Genomic DNA, 21,226 nt, shown 5'->3' on the forward strand with positions numbered 1-21,226 from the left:
ATGAACTTCTTACATAACAGTATTTCAGAGAAGGGTGCTGGGCATATGATCCTTGAAATACAATTTACTGTGCAGGGGGATGAAATGTATTTAATTATATTCAGCAGAATTGCCAAAAAAAAATAAAAAATCTCCCGTAGAAAATAATCTACTAAACAGGAATTAAGAACTGTGAGACAGGGCAGATTATGGCTCAGCAACATCCAGCAAACTCACAGTTAACGCATTCCAATGATGAACAAGCCTGCCTTCCAATTAGAGGCTATCTGAGGCATTTTGAAAACAGATGGACCAATGAGGGCAGCGGGTGGGAGGGATTCCTGACCCTGGAGAGGCTTTTTCCATCATTTCACCTTTTTTTTTTTAGTTTAGTAAATTACTGCAGTAAGGAATATGCTAAGAAGTGGTGACTTCTCTCTGCATAATATGGGGCAAGAAGAAACGTCCAGCACAGTATGTGCAATCTGATATCAGTTTGTGACCATATTATGCCCCAAGACTGTGAAACTTAAAGGAGAGCTCCTTCCTCACTTTTTCTCCCTCGTGCAATGGGAAAGGCTCTTTGCAGCCACAACATCTCAAGCATACACACACCAGAGGAGAACAAGGCAATGCTGAAGAAATCTTATAGGGGATATTAGGGGTCCTCTGTCACAGAGCTAGAGGATCTCCCCCCAAATCCCCTATCTGGCTGCACTATATACATTGCATGGGATATAAGGAAGCTGTGGGCTTACAGTGGATATCATTGCTGCTAGTATATACAGTACATCCGGTGCTGTGACTTGCATGTATTGGCAGGATACTGTGGCCGACAGTTAGTCACTTTGTATGGAGAGGACGCCTTGGTGCAGGTGATTGGAGTAACGCTTCAATGCGAGTCAGCCGCTGTCCGTGGTGCTGAAGCTGCCTGCAAGCGCCTGTCTGGAGCTGTCCCTTCTGCAGGTGCTGAAGCAGCCTGCAAGCGCCCGTCTGGAGCTGTCCACCCTGCACCCTAAACTACAGCTACAGACTTCTACATCCTTCCATTATTAAGTCTGAAAGGACTTTAATATTGCACCCGTATTGCAAGTGCTGCTATATTTATTTCTACTCTTCAACCCACCACCCAGCAGAAAACATGTGCAGTTTCAATGCACTGGGCATCTACCTTTGGGAGACCGTTGTATTCTTCAGGTAAATGATTTTTTTTTCTTCTTACTGCCGAATAGGGAGCTACAGTATGGTAACAGTAGGTATAGGGGATTAATATCACAATGTGGAAAGAAAAAGGGGGAGGTGGGGCGGAGATGCAAGCAGCATGTTTAATCTGCAACACTGTGTGTAATTTGTAAGTGGCGTGGTTTGCAAACGTATCTAAGGACTTTATGTAATTAGTGCTGCAAAATCTGTAACCGCAGTGCTGATGAAAACAGTCCAAGCTCCATTCAGGAGGGCGGCCACTGCTGGAAGTCTGAGGGTACTGCAGGCAAGCGTGGCACTGTCTCGTTTTATTAGATGTCCGTTTAGCATGCTTCCTAGAATATTAATATTAGATGCAAAGCATAAGGGAGCGTATATATGACACACTGAAAAAATAAATATATATATATATTTCATATTGTGGCTTAAGCTGTATGCATATTTGCAAGTCAAAGCAGCAAGCTACCTTTAAGACCACATGATCTATAAATCTAGCCATATGTCTGTTAGATATTAAACAAAAAAGGACAAATAATAATAAAAAAATGCTTATTTACAATAGTGCAAAAATACAGACCGATTTTTAACAAATGTGCCATACAATGTTAATGCTTTTCTACTGCTAAACATGTAAACATCCCAAAAAATGATTTTGCTCTTCATATTTATTATTAACGTTACTATTAATATTATAAATATACCTGTCATTTTATTGTGCGCAATAATGTAATTCCACAGTGATTTTATATAATGGAAATCAGCGATGCAGTAGAAGAATTCCAAAGGGCCATTAATCACATTTGGCAGAGTACAGTCATTGCCTATCAGGACCAGTTGAATTCTCTCCTGTATGTTTAGGAATGATATCTTATACTTTATTTAACCCTTTTTTTTTTCACCAGAAGTAAAACTTTGATAGACGGCGTGAAAAAAAAAAAGATCTGCAATCTTTTAGGTTAGAACATACAGCAGGTTTGTCAGTAAGGATCCCTAGGCCTTGTATATGATCATGCAAATCACATAATGTGCATTTCTCAAGTATATTAAATGTGTTTTGACAGTTATGGCCATAGAATTAGATAGAAATGGATCTGTAAACATAATATTCATACTTTGGCCAGTGTTTGCTAGGCATTAGCTTAGTGTTAACAGTGTCTGCAGAATTCAATGTTATCGCAACATAAAATGGAGAGTTCCGTGAGAATGTTCATTAAGTACACATTATGCAGGGGAAACTTTGAGATAATAATTAAATGCACTTTATACACTCTGCTAAAGTCATTATGTGGTCTGGTACAATCATTTTGTATTCAAGCCATTTTTTGGAAATTTCTTTTACCCTCTATATTAGCATGAAGAAGTTTTGGTGTAAGGTTGATTGGCACCAGAAGAAATTACATGTAGCATAAGAATCAGCCTGACCAATATGACTACCTATTTTAATTCCTAAAATCAAACAGTTCTGAAATTGACCAATTTCGAACCTCATTAGCAGGCCTGGAAGGTAATATGTAAAAACTAAAAAAATGGTGGGAAATTCATGCCCTTGGGTTATCATGTGTTTGTTCCCCTAAGGATGCATTCTCGTCATGATTATATTGTGTGCGCGTCTATTGTGGCTTGTGCCATCTTATTACAATTCCAAAGTAATATTTCAAGTTAATGTTTTTCCCTCTCTTAGTTTTACCGATTTGGAATCGCTGTAGAACAGATGCTTAGATGGGCTTATGTTAGTTTGCTTAGCTTAAAATATGCAGATTGCCTCCACAAATGCCCCGAAAACCAGCTGCGAGCATATGCAACTATGCAGATTTGCATGCATCTGACACAGCTGCTTGGAAAGATGGGGTACATGGGAGTAAAGCACTGAGTATAGTAATGGCAGGTTTTCTCAACTGTACACAGATGCAAACCTGAGATATATGTCTTTAAAATATGGATCAATTGTGGTTGCTTGAGGGCAGGTGTAAGTGTGCACTGATGATGATGATGACTGTCACCAGCAATTGCTTGATGCTTAAGATTGCGAATTCATCAATGAAGCATATAGGTGTTCTTTTGTACTGTATATCCGAATAGCAAAGCGCAACGGAATATGCTGCGCTATATAAGAAACTATACATAAATAAATAATGCTTGTGCGAGGATCATGATTTTAGTGAGCGTGATTTCACAAACTCTGCATCTTGCTTATGTTTGCGATTGTGATTTTGTGGTAAATGCATTGCACACCTGTGTAGACCTTGTCTACGGTCATGTTCTAGCTCAGCATGTCTCTAATTAAGCCTTGCACTTCAGTCAAATCTCACTTCATGACATCTCTCATTCTGTTTAATCAAGGAGTCTGCTGGAGACGTTTTGACAACACAATTAGCTAATGATAATAAATCTACCTTTTCTTTCACTCTCATAAAGCGTAAAAAAAAGTCTGAAAAGAGACTGAAGACTGCAGAACGCAGACCATTTGACATTTAATCTACGGTTTTTGTGCAAAAATATTAATATAAAAAAAAAAAACATTACACGTGTAATTTTTTTTGTTTTTGGCATAATGACTAAGGCAGCAAACAGCCCTCCCATAAAACAGCCCATATGGGCCAATTCAGACCCATTGGTTACGGGCCGAATTTGAACCCATCCCCGATGGTCGGGGTTTGCGCAAGCGCGAATATGCGCTTGAGCAAACCCCCGGAGTGTTCGCTCCATAGTGGCCGGAACTGACATTTATCTGCGAACAGTAAAAAAATTATTCAATGGTCAGCGATTTTTCGGTCGGACGAATGCAAGGGTATGGGGCAAAGGCAGTGTCAAACCTGGCCCCTCCAACAAGCCTGGGCTTGGATTATTACTTCTTACACACCCTCCTCTCTGCGGCTCTGGGTTTGCAAACTGTGTGTATGTGATTTTTGCCCATTATCCCTTTCCGATTTGCTCCAGATTGTTCAGCTTGGTTAGATGATGCTTGTGGACTGCTATTTCCAAATAGTGTCAAAGATTCCCTGTGGAATTATTAGCGGGATATTGACTTGGCCATTGTAGTACCCTTTTTGTTGTTAAACCATGCCAGTGTTGCTTTGGCCTTGTACTTGGATTAATAGCCCTGTGAAAGATCTCGTTTTCTAGCCGACAAAAGCAGGTTCTCTTGATTATCTTCCTGTATTTTGAATTATCAATTTCCCCTTCGATTTTAAAAGATGTTCACTCGCACCTGTAGAAAAGTGTCACCTAAACATGATACTGCTATCCCCATTCTTCCCTGTTCTAATGGTGTTTGAAAACCGGAAGCTGATTTGTATCTAGTTTGAGCACAAAGATTTATCCCACTAGCTGGGTCACTGATATGTTCCTGCAAACTTCAGATGCACTTTTGATGTGGTTATTCCTCCGTAATGGCTTCTTTCTAACCACCCTCCCAAACAGATCAGTTGTTTGCAGAGCTCTAGATATGGGTGACTGGTGCTCCTCTACTCCACTCTGAGCCACTGACCTCTGTAGATCAGGCAAAATGATAACTGGCTTCTCTGTGGCTTCCTGCACAAGTATGCTTACAAGAAACATAGAATTCGATGGCAGATAAGAACCACTTGGCCCATCCAGTCTGCCCCTTTTTCAAACATGTTACCTCAAACCATATTTGATCCTTATTTCTTTGTAAGGATATCAATATGCCTATCCCAAGCATGTTTAAATGCATGCTTCTCACTCCAATGCTGAGTTTTCCTTCTCTAGGCAGTATCTGCATGGTCTGATGCAGTTTCCATATTCTCACAATTCATCACTTCAATATTATTTTAAAGGATGTTGCTATCTTAAGGATATAACTTTTTTTTAATAATTCATTTTGGTATTCATTTCCACAGCTTTCCTTCAGATTCAAAATATGACAAATGTTATTTAAATTATTAGGTCTTTAATCTATAAAAACAGACCTTTTTAATGTTTCACACGTTGAGGTTAATTAAGTGAAAGCCGATTGTTTGAGTAATATCTATACAAACATTAAGCTTCCATTGCATATGGGTTGAATACTTTTCAGTTTTTATTAATTAAAAAGAACATCACACAAATAATTTGACTTTTTTAGCAGTTCAATACATTTGAAGTCACTGTATTAAATGTCACATAAATGTAAGTGAATAATATCCCTTTCCACTAACCAGGTCACACCCAGGATTTTCTACCCAGGCTTGTCAACCCATTCCCACTAGCATCCCAACCTGGCATAGTGCTGGGTGAGTGATGTCATCAGGAGGCGGGGCCAGGGCAGCGCTGGGAGATGAGAAAATCTCCCAGTGGCGGCTTTTACATTGCAGTGAACAGGACCCGGGTCGCATCCCAGGTCCAACCCAGGTAATTACCGGGGTTGGATTGCCAGGGCAGTCGACCTCGAATATTTCCTTGGGACGCATTTCCACTAGCACAAAAACAGGTTGATATGTGTCCCCACGCAATATCCGAGGTAATTTTTGCTAGTGGAAAAGGGGTATAAGCTTTCATTAAAATGAGGAATTTTAAATAGTTTTACCTCCACCACTATTCTCTGTTTTGTACATAGATGACATTTTCTAGTAATTGATGGGAAACAACACACAGTACGCAACATGTACTGTGTGTACTTCTAAATAAACTTGAAAGTGTGGGATTGGATTATAAAACAATTAAATGGATAAGAACCTGGTTGCAGGATAGGAAACAGACAGTTGTCGTAAATGGAGTGCATTCTATGGAGGGACATGTTACCAGTGGAGTACCCCAGGGATCTGTACTTGGACCAGTGCTCTTTAATATCTTTGTCAGTGACATTGCAAATGGTATTGAAGGGAAAGTATGCCTTTTTGCAGATGATACAAAGATATGCAACAGAGTAGACACACCAGGAGGGGTAAATCAAATGACTGATGATCTAAGTAAACTTGAGAATTGGTCAAGAGAATGGCAACTACAGTTTAATGCTAAAAAATGCAAAATTATGCACTTGGGACTCAAAAACCCAAAGGCTCAATATAGTATCAAGGGTACTATAATGGAAACTACTGAGGAGGAAAGAGATCTAGGAGTCACTATTTCAAGTGACTTAAAGGCAGGGAGGCAATGTAACAAAGCAATGAGGAAGGCTAGTCAGATGCTTGGTTGCATAGGGAGAGGAATCAGTAGCAGAAAAAAAGACGTAATAATGCCACTTTATAGGTCATTGGTACGACCTCATCTGGAATACTGTGTCCAGTTCTGGAGGCCATATCTTCAGAAGGATATAAATACATTGGAGAGTGTACAAAGAAGGGCAACTAAAATGGTTCATGGCCTACATCACAAAACTTACCTGGATAGACTAAAAGATCTTAACATGTATAGTTTGGAGCAGAGAAGGGAAAGGGGGGACATGATAGAAATCTTCAAATATATCAAGGGTTTTAACATAGTACAGGTGGGAAATTTTCTTCAAAGGAAAACAAGTAATAAAACACGAGGACATGCACTGAAACTGGAGGGAGGTAGGTTCAGGGGAAATGTTAGAAAGAATTACTTCACAGAAAGGGTAGTGGATAAGTGGAATAGCCTCCCATCAGAGGTGGTAGAGGCTAAGACAGTAGAACAATTTAAACATGCTTGGGATAGGCATATGAATATCCTTACAAAGAAATAAGGATTAAAAAGGGTTGAGTTTACCTGAAGGGTAAAAAAGGGGCAGACTAGATGGGCCAAATGGTTTTTATCTGCCGTCAAATTCTATGTTTCTATGTTTCTATGTTTCTATGTAACATGTGAGATGCACATCGTTTGGGAATTACTGCTAATCTGTTTTAACGCAGCATTCCTTTACACAGCAACACTGGCCTGGTTTTGCTTTGTAAACAATTGTCGCTTTAAAGATTCACATTCACAGGAATTTGAGAACAGCCAAAAGTTTAAATAAAATGGCAATTTCATATGTGAATTAGATATAAGACAGTGGTTCCCAAATGGTGTGCCTAGGAACACTGGGGTGCCTTGAGTCATTAGCAGAGGTGCAAGGGGTTGGTGGTCCTGAACCAATTAAAATTATTGATGGTGAATGTTATATGCAAAACCAGTGCTTGTTGCTTTCAATCACAAATAGGTTAACAAACAGCAGAAAGTCCTGTCTGCCACCAGATAACTGAACCTAAGGTTGACATTTAAACACAATCTACTTAATTTAATATGCATTTATTTTAAAAAATTCACTAAGAAACTTTAGGCCTAGGGCTGCCATGAGAAAAATCTGATACTCTAGTGCAATGGTAGGCAACTGGCGGACCATCTGCGGACCGCAAAGGACAGAAAAGCGGACCGTCCCTAGATTAGGTCCGCCGGGCTGCAATAGCATGGCAGTCACTCTGTAACGATGCACAGAGGCCAGAGTGTCCATCTTCCTTCCCCCACCATGGTGCCAGTATTACGGCAATTGGTTAGATTAGTCACAGGAGTGGGTTGAAGAGCGTCCTGGGAAATGACTGATGTGGAGGTGCCGAGTAGATCCCAGTCCTCTGTGCACCACAGTGTAGAGGAGCCCCAAGGATCTGGCAAACAAACATAAAGGCACAGGAGATGAACTGACAACTCTGTCCTGCCTCCAGGGGAAACCAAGCTACCCAGGGGTGCAGGCTTATAACGTCTAGTAAAGTTTTTTTAAGTCTCAAGTTTTTATATTGGTGCTGAAACATACTTTAATTGTAAATAATGTAGTATAAGTTTCAGCACCAAAACAAAAATGTGTTATTAATTACAGATATCTGATTTTGTGGACCTCGATCGAAATATTTTGAGATATCCGAACTCCAATAAAAATTCCTTGCCTACTCCTGCTCTAGTGTGTCATGATTTAAAAATGGTAGGGAACCACTGATTTCAGCACAGGTCCAGAGTTCAGTAATGAGGACGGATTGATCTTTCTATCACCCACATTATTCATGAAATGGGAACTTCTGGGCAGTGACTGGGAGGTAGAAAATTGATTTGTGTCATAGGAATGTCTTGCGCATTTTGACCAACTTCAATGCATAATCACAGAGTACGGGAAGACATGTGATGTCTGTTTCTGATGGATCTTTTCCAGCCAGTTGGGTGTAAGTCCTGATCCTAATAATGAAAGCTGCAGCTGCGGACAGCCCAGGCCTTGCATTTATTGATGAATGGATATTTGGCATAGACAGACTGATTCTAGCATTAGCATAGTCTGGTAAGACAACGACTGAGTCTGACTCAGAATGAGGTTTACAAGCCAAAGGAAGATGTACTTTATTGATCAAGTCAGTATTTATGCAACCCGCAGTGATTTAACAGGGCAGGCAGCAGCAGATGATGGTCTACTGATATTGAAATAATTACCTGTTTTTCATAAACGCATCTGCATAAAGTAATTGTAATTAGTTGACTGTCAAAAGGAAATTAATATACAGTATGCTAGGTAAACGCTTGTAAAATAGGCCACTTGCTACTTAGGCCATAAAATCGTATTCTATGGACTCCACTAAGTTTGGTAAGACGTTCCACATCTATAGTAGATGATATCTGGGTTGCATTTCCTGCCAGTTCTGCTGAACATCCAATTGGCCAGACATTGGCCGGGATTGCCAGTTGTTTTTAGCTGACATACAAAGATTGAACTCAAATGTTTTTGTGTTTGTTGGGTCACCTTTAGAACTGTAATAGTTGATAACAAAGGGGCAACATACCCAGATTCAATTGGAGAAGACCTTTCCTACTAGAATTTTTTGTCAATATTTGCAGATCAAGCATCTCCACTCTAAAGTGTGATATGTCCTCTTTAATAGACCATTTGTGTAAAAAAATATATATGTATAAGTTATTTTACAGGTGGTACTACATCCCCAGTAGATTGAGAAAAATGTATCTTGGTGCCTCCAATAGATGTTGGAGAGGCTGTGATACTGATGGTTCTTTTTTTCATATTTGGTGGTCCTGCCCTAAATTACAGATCTCTGGAAAGAGGTTATAGCAGTGGTTCCCAAACTGTGCGCCTAGGCTCCCTGGGGTGCCTCAGAGCACTTGCAGGGGTGCCTCAGGTTGGTGGTCCAGAACCAATTCAAATTATTTATAGTCAATGAAATAGGCAAAATCAGTGCTTGCGGCTTCCAACAATTAACTATTTGGGTAAACAGAAGTGAATCCTGTTCCTCACCATATAACTGGACCTAGTGATAAAATTTAATTGCAACTTATTTAACTTAACATTTTTTTCTGAAATTCTCAGTAAAAATTTTTTGGCCTAGAGGTGCCGTGAAAAAAATTCTGATACTGTAGGGCGCCATGATTCAGAAAGTTTGGGAACCACTGGGTTATAGCATTCGCATCAAGTTTCCACCCAAATAAATTACTGCGACATATGATGTCAGCCACCACTCCAGCTGTGGACTGGAAACATCATAACCCCCCAACACTGCGCTCTATTATATCCCGTATGTGGCATGTTTATCGTTTATCGACTGGAAACATCATAACCACCCATCACTGCGCTCTATAATATCCCGTATGTGGCATGTTTATCGTTTATCGACTGGAAACATCATAACCACCCATCGCTGCACTCTATAATATCCCGTATGTGGCATGTTTATCGTTTATCGACTGGAAACATCATAACCACCCATCGCTGCACTCTATAATATCCCGTATGTGGCATGTTTATCGTTTATCGACTGGAAACATCATAACCCCCCATCGCTGCACTCTATAATATCCCGTATGTGGCATGTTTATCACATGGAATTTATGACTAGGATTATATAAATCCTCCAGAACCTTTCATAAAACCCAACAACTTTCTTATCCTTTCCATATATAATGGTTACTAAAATGTTCTAGGCCCTTCTATCTACCTTTTTTAATTACATTTTTCTTTAATTTTTCCACTAATTATGGCCCCAGATGGTTACTTCTTCCAAGGACCCGACCCCCCCCCCCCCTTTTTTTTTTTCTTTTCTTTCTCCTTTTCTTTCTTTTCTTTCCTTCTTTCCTATTCTGCTTTTTCGCTTGCATTTTCTGCCTTTCCTGCCTTTCCTTACCTATTGGTCCACTTGCCTGCTGGCTACGCAGCCTTTTTTGGACCTAATTTTATATATATATATATATATATATATATATATATATATATTGTTTCATTACATTAAAAATCAATTACTATGTGCCTTTTTATGACATCTGGATTCGTATATAATGATGTTGTTGAATTGTTTTACTACTACATATTAACTGTACGGATCTCTGTTTCTCTGTTTATGCTACTATATCCAATAAAAATCTCTAAAAAATAAATCAAAAAGAACAGGATCAATATCAATAACACAGTATTAATGACTTGTGAACATCGGAATTACAGGTGTTTGCTAACTTTTCATTAAAAGTGAAGAAACCCTCACTGAAATTGTGGTCTGATTCTGTGTACAATCAGCGTAGATGTAGTTGCTGATGTTTTACACTCACCCCATGCTACGTATAAGAGACTTGTCACAGACAGACACCCCTTCCCTGTATGCACAATTTAGAATTACATCCAGCTTTTGACATTCCCATAAACCTCCCGCAAGTAATAACCATGGCAATTGCAATTATACAATGCATGCGTAGATTGACTCCCGGTCTGAAATCCGTAAAGTCCCCACACAAAGGACAGCTTTCACTGGGCCATATGTATCAAACTTCAAAAAGTGATAAAATGGAGATTGATAAAAATACCAGCCAGCTCCTATCTGTCATTTTTTTAAAACGTAACCTGTAACATGATAGTTAGGAGCTGATTGGCTGGCTGTTTATCACTCTCCATTTTATCACTTTTTGATGCTTGATACATCTGGCCGATTGGGAGAGTTGTCATAAGTTGGCATTAATAAATGCGATATGCATGTGATGAGTGTGGAATGCATTCTTGATGGCTCCATTCGAGAGGGATACAGTTGATGGGTCGACTTTAAGATGGTCGACACCGTTGGGTCGACATGCTGGAAGTTCGACATGTTCTTGGTTGACATGGCAGAAGGTCGACATGAGTTTAGGTCGACAGGGGACAATGTCGACACATGCATTAGGTCAACATGGGTTAGGTCAACTGTGAAAAAGGTCAACATGGGGTTTTTCACTGTTTTTTGAGCCGTCATGTGCCGACAGGCAGCATTTCATGCCCTACCATCCACTAGGGCGTGGTGGGAGAATAAAATAGTGTGCTGAGCGCTGCGATCCACGCGAGGGGACGCGGCGCACTTAAAACAGTGTCCATGCCAACTGTGTTGACATTCGTGTCAAAAAACTTTTTCACAGTCGACCTTCATTAGGTCGACCCAATGATCCCGACCCATTAAAAGACAGCTAAATAAATAAGACAACAATGAAAATATAAAACATCAGGTACATTAATACAATGAAAAAATGAAAAGATACTAAAACCTGCATTGCCGAGAGTGAGAAATACATTTAGCTGCCCAATCAATCTAACTGCAGGAGTTTGCTGGTAAAAAGGTAATGACAGAGCAGTACTCATATCCATCATTAGCGCTGAGGGGGGTTATCACATTTATTTATCATGATACATCAGAATTGTACTCGCAGAGCAACCTTCATTGCCATCTTCTTATAATACATCTGTATTGTGTTTAGTGCTCCAGCCTTACTGAGCATGTGAAACGGGGAACAAAGATACGCTCAATTATACCATTAGGTACTTGTGTCGTTTCACGGCGCCAGTAAATCATATCGCATGCGATGCCATTTATTACCTGTTCATACCCCCACTATGCACTACAGCATGGACTTGTTTTTATATAGTGTGGCGTGCGCAGCGAGCCACTGAGCCCGAAGCGCGGCGAGCGGACACGGATTACTTATCGACACATGCGATTTACTGTCGCCGTGAAACTACACAAGTACCTACCATTAATATTATTTTTGATGGAAAGGAATCTGTGCGACTACTTTTCAAAAATGAATGCGTGTTATAATTCAAAAACATATGTAAATAAAAAAAATTTCGTCAAGCACTTTAAAATGAAAGTGGCTTTTTAAAATTAAAGCACCTATTCCAGATCTTGTGTATGAAATACTCCGTCACAGCATGCTCAATTTCGGTCTGGTTTCTGGGAATCAAAATGTAAAAAAAAAAAAAGCAATATTGATTTTGAAAAAAATGAATTATATGATCAATTATTTATGTAGCATAGCATATGGTTTCTTGTTGACACGTCTTATAACATCCCTCGTGTTATTCAAAAACATTGAGCGGTTAGATGGCATCACTGTTCGGTACAGCCACACGTTAGACCATTTGCTGGTTCAGTGGAGCTATGTGTTCGATTCCACCATGTGACAATATCAGCCTGCGCAGGCTTCATTAAATTCGGTATCACTGTAAACTCAGTGTACTGATTCCCTCTGATGTAAAATTGTGATTTAGAAAAGACTCAGCTGTACTCCAGTAGGGGCACTGCCAATAACTACATCTTCTTCCCATCTGTATATATATATCCTCTAGCGTTTCTGGACTGACCCCACTCCTTGCATAAAGCTAAGTTGACAAAGCAGCTTGAAGCAAGAATACGGGCTAAGCAAAGAGTGTCTAATGATGTGGGTGCCTGGAAGTCGGAGAGATGGAAAGTACAAAGCCTTTGGGAAACTGGGGAATGATGTAAAGCAAGGAGTTCCTAATTTGAAGCACTAATCATCCCATGTTCGTCTATTAGAGCTCAGTAAAAGAACAGTGGAACGCTTCCTTTGCCAGCAAATAACTAACATTTGTATGCTAATTTACTATTTCCTTTGTGTCAGCATCTGGCGATGGTTGGAGCAGACAGAACTGGAGTCTGGTTACGTACTGTGCTGTGTTACATGAAGAAAGACCCTGCTTTTTAGAAGAGGTGCAGAACCCTTCATTATAATGATGGTGATCTATATAAACAAAAGCTTCAATGTCCTTACCAAGGTTGAGGGATTAAAGATTAGGGGAGGATTTAATCGTGATGTTGGATGATTAATGTGAATACAGAGATGTAATATAATCTGGAATAGTTTATTATATGTGATCATACTATTGATATCTGTCTGCAGCTATTTTAATGTCAGTCTCTATGTGTACAGCCTACTTGCCTACCTGACCCTCTCCTTCAGGGAGAAAATGCTCTGTTCCTGGACTTCCCTGGTAATGTAGGATTGCCATCACCTGTGGTGAAACACCTTTCTTATCAATTACCTAGCTCTCCACAGGTGATGACAATCATACATTACCAGGGAAGGCCAGGAACAGAGCATTTTCTCCCTCATGGAGAGGGTCAGGTAGGCAAGTATGGTGTACAGTCCATCTAACTTAATAGTTTTACCATTGATGGAGGAGGTCCAATGGCGAAATCCCATTGCTTTTCAGTTCTACCATGGGTGTATTGCTGCACACTGCATGCATTCAAAAACGTACCTTTTTGTCTGCGCCTCAGGTATTACTGGGAACATAGTAACATTGTAGTTTGTGAGGTTGATAATCCATCAAGCTCAACCTACTGTATAACTGCAAATGACACGGATGAGGTTACCATCAATTCATTATAAACCAGAGTCTCCCGATGACCCAAAGTGACTTTACAATCTGAGTCCTCTATAGTAGATTATAGTTAATGATTATCACCATGGTTACCATTTTCTGTAAAAAATTTGTCTTACATACATACCTAAACTGGTTAGCCAATCCTCATAACCCAATGACTCTAGTCTAGGGGTGGGTCCAGGAACTGATCCTGCCTGACCAGCAACCAGGTAGTAGTGACAAGCGGCCTGACTTGTTTTGTAATTGCGCTAAGCAAACCTTGTGCTTGTCATGGGGGGCAGCTGGCCGAGATTTATTTTTGTGTTGCCAGATGATGGGCATCGTTGGCATCAGTGGGAGAGTGGATCATAGCGGCACACCAGTTAACTCTCCTCTTGCACTTTGGCTCCACCCCCACACCGTCCAGGGTCTGCCATCAAAACGGAAATCCCGACCAGCTGCCCCAGTGACGCAAACTAGGTTTCCTCAGCAGCGGTAATTTGTAAAAAGTAGCACCTAGTCTAGGAACAAAGGTAATACTACAGGCCTGCTATCAGCGTGACCAGCCTGGCGAGTGTTGCTGGGGTGCCCTGTATGCCCACTGATATCTGTGCCCAAGGAAGGGTAAAAACTGTAAAACTGTCCGGGAGGAGGAAGGAAAAGCTGTAAACTGTGCCTGGGGAGCGGGTGCCAGACGCGGCCCGACAGTCGGGATCCCGACAGTCATTTACCCGACTGTGAAAACGGCGACAGACAGGTGCCCGACGGCCACCCGCTATTTTCCCTCATGGGGGTCCATGACTCCCATAGAGGGAGAATATAATAGGTAGCGAGCGTAGCGTCCAGGGGAGGGGGGTTGTAGGGTAGTAGAAGCTGCTATCTGGGTCCAGGGGAAAGAAGACAGTGGATGGGAGGTCCAGTGTAGGAGCCTGCAATGCAGACAACACAGTAACTGGGGGCAGCTGCATCTTTGGGACTGCCGTAGTCATGATAACAGGGGTCATGATGTAAAGCCACACCCCCTCCCCCAAGCCATGCCCCACCGCGAACCCCACGCATGAATGTAATGCCGGTAAGTGATGCCCTTGTCCAGAACCATAAGTTAGTGCCTAGCTTTGCCAGAGGGGCACATGACGCAGATCACAACATTATGCCCCCTGCAGTTGCACTAGGACCGCTTCCAGAGGTGAGTTCCCAAGAGGGTGCAAATAAAATACAAATGTAACAGAGCATGTAATGAAGTCACACAGGTTGTGTAAAATTTAGCATTTAGCAGGACATAAACTGCACAACCTCCCTATTAAATGTGCCACTCGATCAGGTAATGTCGGTTTAATATATAATTGATGTTAGATTGTACTTCGGTTTGTTTAAAATACATTTCCAGCTACAATGAGTTGTTACCAGCATAAGTCACCATTCTAAGCTAAGAGATGTAACCTTTTCTGGGCCACTATAATGCATGCAGGAAGGAACCACCCACCTTCTACTATGACATGCTGCTTTATGGCCATAGGCTGTCCTGTAATTCCCTACTCCACAAGACAAATGGTTCTATACTTGATAACACACATATGTGATCTGAGATATGTTGTAGAGAAGATGACGGATTCCAGGCTGTAAATTTCACACTGGGGCCCTGAAAGTCTCAGTTACACCAGATGATAATTTTAATTAACTTGATGGAGGGTTATATCAGGGAAGGATTGTTCATATGCGATCATTGTGAATAAATGTGACAATATTTCCTGTTGTGTGACAGGCTGCTCAGTGTAAAAAGGACGTGGATAGCCAGTGCTTGTGTTCCTGTTCGTCCAAATACACAAATAGATGTCTTATACATTTATTTTATATTTACTATTGTAATATTTCATTGCGAAAAACACTAAGGAATCAGCTCGTTTAACTTCATTTACAATTTCTCAAACCAAGCAAAATATGAACAGCAAATAGACTTGTTCCTTTTGTTGTTCTGTTGTGTCCAAGTGCCCTATGTAGAGCAGTGATACTTATTACTTAGTAGAATGGTCCTGGCTCTGAGGTTACAATACGCCAGTATACGGAGCACAGCTGGCTTGCATTGACGCAGCACATTCTGCAGAACCAAATGTACTCAAATATGGGTGATGCAGAGACTAATGGGCAGGACCGGCACCACCACTAGGCAGCTTTAGGCACTTGCCTGTGGGCGCCAGCTACTGTAGGGCAGCACATGGGAGCTGGTATGTGGTGGCCATACTCCCCCTGTGGAGCAACTCGGCAGTGGCCACATAACCCCCCCCCCCCCCCCCCCCATGGAGCCACTTGGCGGCAGTAGCAACTCCCCCTGCCCCCCCCATGGAGCAACTCGGCAACGGACACATCACACACACCCGTGGAGCGGGTGAGCGGTGGGGCGGCCGCACAACTCCACACACACTGATGTAGGGGTGTTTTCTAAGGGACTTTGACAAGCTTAATATCGGCATATGTGTCGCACACTTTACACTGACTGAATGAGGTGAGGGACCATTCGCCCACTCGCAGCCTCCCTGTGATCCTCTACTGCTGGGTTATGGGTCATTAGGTCGAGAATGTCTATGTCCACAGTCACTAGGTCGACCACTATTGGATGACAGGCAATAGGTCGACACATGAAAAGGGTTGACATGCTTTAAGTTGACAAGCAAAATGTCGACATTTAAATGGTCCACATGGAAAAAAGGTCAGCACCATTTATTTCACAGTTTTTGGTGTCTATGTCGACATGGAAACTGTATAAGTGATCCACATCCACTCTCATTGGCTTGCTGCAAGTGGCACACTATTCTAGTCTCCCTCTATGCCCACTATCCCAGTATGATGAAGTGATGGTGAAGTATGATCAAGTCAGTTGAAAAAAAAACCATGAAAAACACAGTTTACATTTTCCATGTCAACTTTTTGCTTGTGTTGACCTAAAGCATATCTCTAGTATCTCCTGATAAACAGCTTTATCCCATTAGACATGTTCCTCTTAGGAAATCAAGGTAACTTTAACCTGAAACATGAGTCACTAAAACCCTGCAGTTCTTTTGCTCAATGTCACATTGGTTCCCTACTGTGTCAGAGTAGGGTGATTCTTCATCCTGTGCCTGGCCTGCATCATAACATATGATGTCAGATGGAGGGGCTACTTGCACCAGTAAGTACAGCACTGCTCAGCTTGTCCTTAGGATGCTCCAGGAGGCTGAACAGGCTGCCTGATTCTTGCTACCTGGGTAGATATGCAGCAGTGCTACTGGCTGCATGGTGCCATTCTGGGCAAGTCAAATGCAGGTTCCGTGAGGAAGCAGGGGCCAAGCTCCTAGGGCCCTGTGTCCTGGGTGACTAAACATCCCTGGTTATGGCTCTGCATCCCCATTTCGCAGAGCAGCTTTGGTTAAAGATTATTGGGCGTGATTCCGCTTGGATCACATGTAGTAAGCTGCTCACAGCATCATTAAGCAATGCAATCACAGGTTAGAGGAACATCGCAAACATTAGGTGCAATGTCCCTCCGAGACTGCAGCCTGAGTAAGTCTAACCTCACTAGGGTGACCAACTCATCCCTTCAATCCAGGACACATATTAATTACACAGGTTCTGTGGCAGTTTAAAACCAGGTGAAAGCCAGCCACAGAATCTGTGTAATTAATATGTGTCCCGGATTAAAGGGATGAGTTGGTCACCCTAAACCTCAGCCAGGTTTGCAGAACCAAAACATTGGACATAATGTTGGTAACTATCTAGGGCGACTTTTAGTTCTCAGAAGCCAATTAACAAACGGGGAAATTTACTAAGATGGGTATTCTACTTCACATGTGATGTTGCTATGGGTAACCAGTCAGATCCTACTGTCTTTTAGAGGATGCTAAATAAATAAGAAGTAGATTCTGACTGGTTGCCGATAGCAACATCACATGTGAAGTAGAATACACATCTTAGTAATTTTACCCCACAGTATTATTTTGGATTGTGAGAGAAAACTGGACCTCACAATGTTTATTATAAGGCTACAAAAAGTTTCCAGAAATAGTAAATGAGGCTTGAAATCCCCAGAGGAGACAACATCACTGCTACCATCTCATTGGCCAGCACATTAATAATTTTTGTAGGCAAATGTAATAGAACAAATTGTATGTATAGGCAAATTAAAATTTTAAATGTCCCCAGATGTCTCAAAATTACCTTGCACTTAAGTGTCCCAACATGAGCTTCCCAATATGAGTTATTCTCACCAATAGCAGTGCAGCGGTGAATAGGTGTTGCAAACACTTTTATGATGGGAACTGAACATGGCGGTGGCAAGTTTTTTCTATCAAGCTAATTATTCTTGGCTGTGGTATGGGGGGGGGGGGGGGACGGGGACTCCAATAACGTCAGAATCCCGACTGCAGGTGCTCTGATTGCTGGTGGACGAGCGCAAAGAAGCCCCTTGTAGGCTCGCTGTGGGTTCACTGCCCTCGCCACAAGTTATGTTCTACATCTATGGGGGTCGTGGTGGACCCCCACGAGGGGAATAGCTCCTGTAAGTCCACACACTGTGCTGCTCACCACCTCCTCCACCATCATTCACTTATCTGCAGTGCCACCACATACTGTATGATGAGCCAGATGAGCCAGCCAATCACATTCAGTCAATGTAAACAATGACCTTCCCCAAGCTTCATGTATGTGCTGCTGTATGGCCCCAGCCTGCACTGGACTCTAAACTGCTATTGACCTTGTACTGTAGTATATCTTTCTATAGGAATGATGCAAACTAGCTGTAACGTTGGGGGATAAACGATGCAAGCTCAGCATTTAACAAAGTGAGTTTAAATCATGTACAATAATACTCAGGTACTCTGCTGAACTCTCCATAGCTGCTGTAAGCATCACCCCCAAATGTTCATTTTAATGCTACAGTTATATATACAATGACATTGTCCCTTTTAAAGTGCTGCCTATGAAAGACGCTTACCTTACCTTACCCACTTAGCAACGCAAGCCATCCGTAGCAGCAGTAGCACATGTTAAATATGTCATGTTACGTGCGCATCTGTTCTCCAAGTTACATGCACAATGCAAGAGGAAGGGAGGGGAAAGTGCAAAGCAATACATAAAGTTGTGCAGAGTACTTTAATCATATAGAACCTGAAATGACCTTTCCCTATTAAAATCCAGCTGTTACCTTTTACAATACAATGTCTATAGTGGTTTAATGTAAAATGCAGCTGAGTTCCATAACATACAAAAATGATTTAAATCTTTATTTCACACTCAACTGCCGCTCTGGATCCATGGCAAAAAGCTTTTTAATACTATTGTATTGTGTAGCGAAAGACAGGTTCCATCAGCCCATCAGTGGGTGGCTCTTCAGAACGCTATTTAATGTATGAACAGTACAATTTAAGAACAGTGACATCTGGTGGACAGAACATTGCACTACAAGCTCCATTTGTATTGGCTCCTCAGTACCATCTGATTTAATACGCCAAGCAGCAACACGGCATTGCGCAAATAGCAGGGCAAGCATCATGGTGTTTGTAGCAAAGATGTTCGAGGACACATCTGTATAAAGTACAAGTATTCAATTTAATGAGTGGAATGGTACAAAGTAGTAAATAGCTGAACCTTTATGTGACACTTGTGTGCCTTACATACCAATTCATTGAAGGGGCAGTTTTCTATTGTTGATTAATAGACCCTCAGTCTTCACCCCACATCCTTGGCTCCATTCCGTCTCTGTAACAACCCCCTCTCCCCTTTGTAAATTGTGTATTTGCCCTTGTAAGAGATATACCAGAAGTCTTGTTGGATACACATCTGTCAAAGGTGCACTCAGGGTTTCTGGATATATGGAAGAAGAAAATAATACTTTGTATGAATAAGAAATGGTAACATGGGCCAGATGTAGCAAGCTTCAAAGAGTGATAAAATGGAGAATGATAAACTGCCAGCCAATCAGCTCCTCTCCACTTTATCACTTTCTGAACACAGGTTGACTCACCTATGGTAACCGCTTGATAGCAGTAATGTGCGGTCAGGGTAGGTAGGGTAGTCAGTATTATACTATATAAAACAATTATGGTACTTTTAACCTAGCACGGCGCCCACGATTTTGATCGTGGGCATCGCAGGTAAAAAAATTGCGGGCATCGCAGGCATTGAATGCACTAAAAATCTGGTGCGACGCGACCGACGCGATGCCCGCGATTTCCCATAGGGAACAATGTTAAATGTCTCAATTGACCCGATTTTCATGTTCAATGCCTCAATTGACCCGATTTTTCCATAGGAAACAATGTTAAATGGCCCACAAAGGCCAAAGAGCCACCCTGAAGTGTGAAATGGCCCCCACAATTGTTAACGCCACCCCACGATCAACGTGAACCCGAAGCGTGGCGAGCGCAGCGAGCCCGCGAGGGGCGGCGGTACGCGTCCTACGACCTTTTCATACCCCCACTATCCACGTCGGCGTGGAGTTGAGAATAGAATAGTGTGAACGTGAAATTACATCTATTTCACATTTATTTTAGTTTCACTTCAATATATTAAAAGGAGTTTGGAGCAGTTTTAATGGAAAACTGATCCAAACCCATAAATTAACTTTATTTATTTTTTAAATTAATCAGATCTAATTTCCCATGTAATGGTAAATGCGATCTGGCTGAATTTACAAAAAAAAGAAAAAATCTGAGAAAAAATATCAGAGACAGCCCTGTTTACTCCACCCTGAGGCAAAATTAACCACAGATTACCTCCGATAACCTGCTCCGTACTCCGCTGGGTGTATAAGATCACAAGCTGATCACCTTTTTTTAAAAGATTTTATTTTCCATTTGTTACTTACATCATCCAATAATATATAATAAATATATTTATAATAATACAATACCTGTGTTTAATACAATATCTGGCTAATAGACTGTTGGAGGTTTTGCAAGTAAATTGTAATATTCTACAAAGTGTAACACACTTTGCGATACATTTTTGATTCCAAATGTTTCATTTAATATGTAAATGATTATTTTAGAATTGTTTATAATGCAGACCTGATAACTCTTCTCTTTGCTCTTTATTTAAGTAAACATGAAAAAGATTTTTCAGTTCAGACGAATATCCTACACTTGCTTGTTCATGCTGCTGGTGCCTGTTCTAGTTTCCTTTGAAATGAGAGATTTGGCAGAACTTACACCCCACCAAGGTTTTGTGTTTCAAAAGACTTAATAGCCAACTTTAAGCTCAGGGGGTGCCGACTTCGATTTACCATGAAAGTGTTGCATGTGAAAAGATATACAGAAAAGAATAGATTTGTAATGTGATTAGCTTTAAACGTGTCCATTTCCAGTTGAATAAGTAGGAGGAATAGAAAAGATCAAATCAGATTTGAGACAATCGATGACTATAAAAAATACTTAGTGAATGTGTTATCACTGTGCATCTTCTCTCTGCTGTGTGATCTCTCTAATATGTTTCTTATTCAACAAAGTCATTATCCTTCACTTACAATAATTATTCTGC

At 41.2% G+C, this 21,226-nt stretch overlaps 1 protein-coding gene across 2 annotated transcripts in view; it reads left to right on the forward strand.

Moving 5' to 3' along the window:
* Positions 1–354: 354 nt before the first annotated feature.
* Positions 355–21,226, forward strand: part of GLRA1 (glycine receptor alpha 1) — a 145,379-nt gene continuing 124,507 nt past the window's right edge. The window contains exon 1 of one of the 2 annotated variants that reach the window (XM_083181743.1): positions 355–1,176. In XM_083181743.1, coding sequence (XP_083037869.1) covers positions 1,121–1,176 — 56 coding nt within the window. In that variant the 5' untranslated portion in view covers positions 355–1,120. The remainder of the gene's footprint in view (positions 1,177–21,226) is intronic. The other variant, XM_083181744.1, reaches the window with a different exon arrangement.

Source organism: Crinia signifera, chromosome 4 (assembly GCF_055691185.1).
Source record: "Crinia signifera chromosome 4, ASM5569118v1, whole genome shotgun sequence".
NCBI classification, from domain to species: Eukaryota; Metazoa; Chordata; class Amphibia; order Anura; family Myobatrachidae; genus Crinia; species Crinia signifera.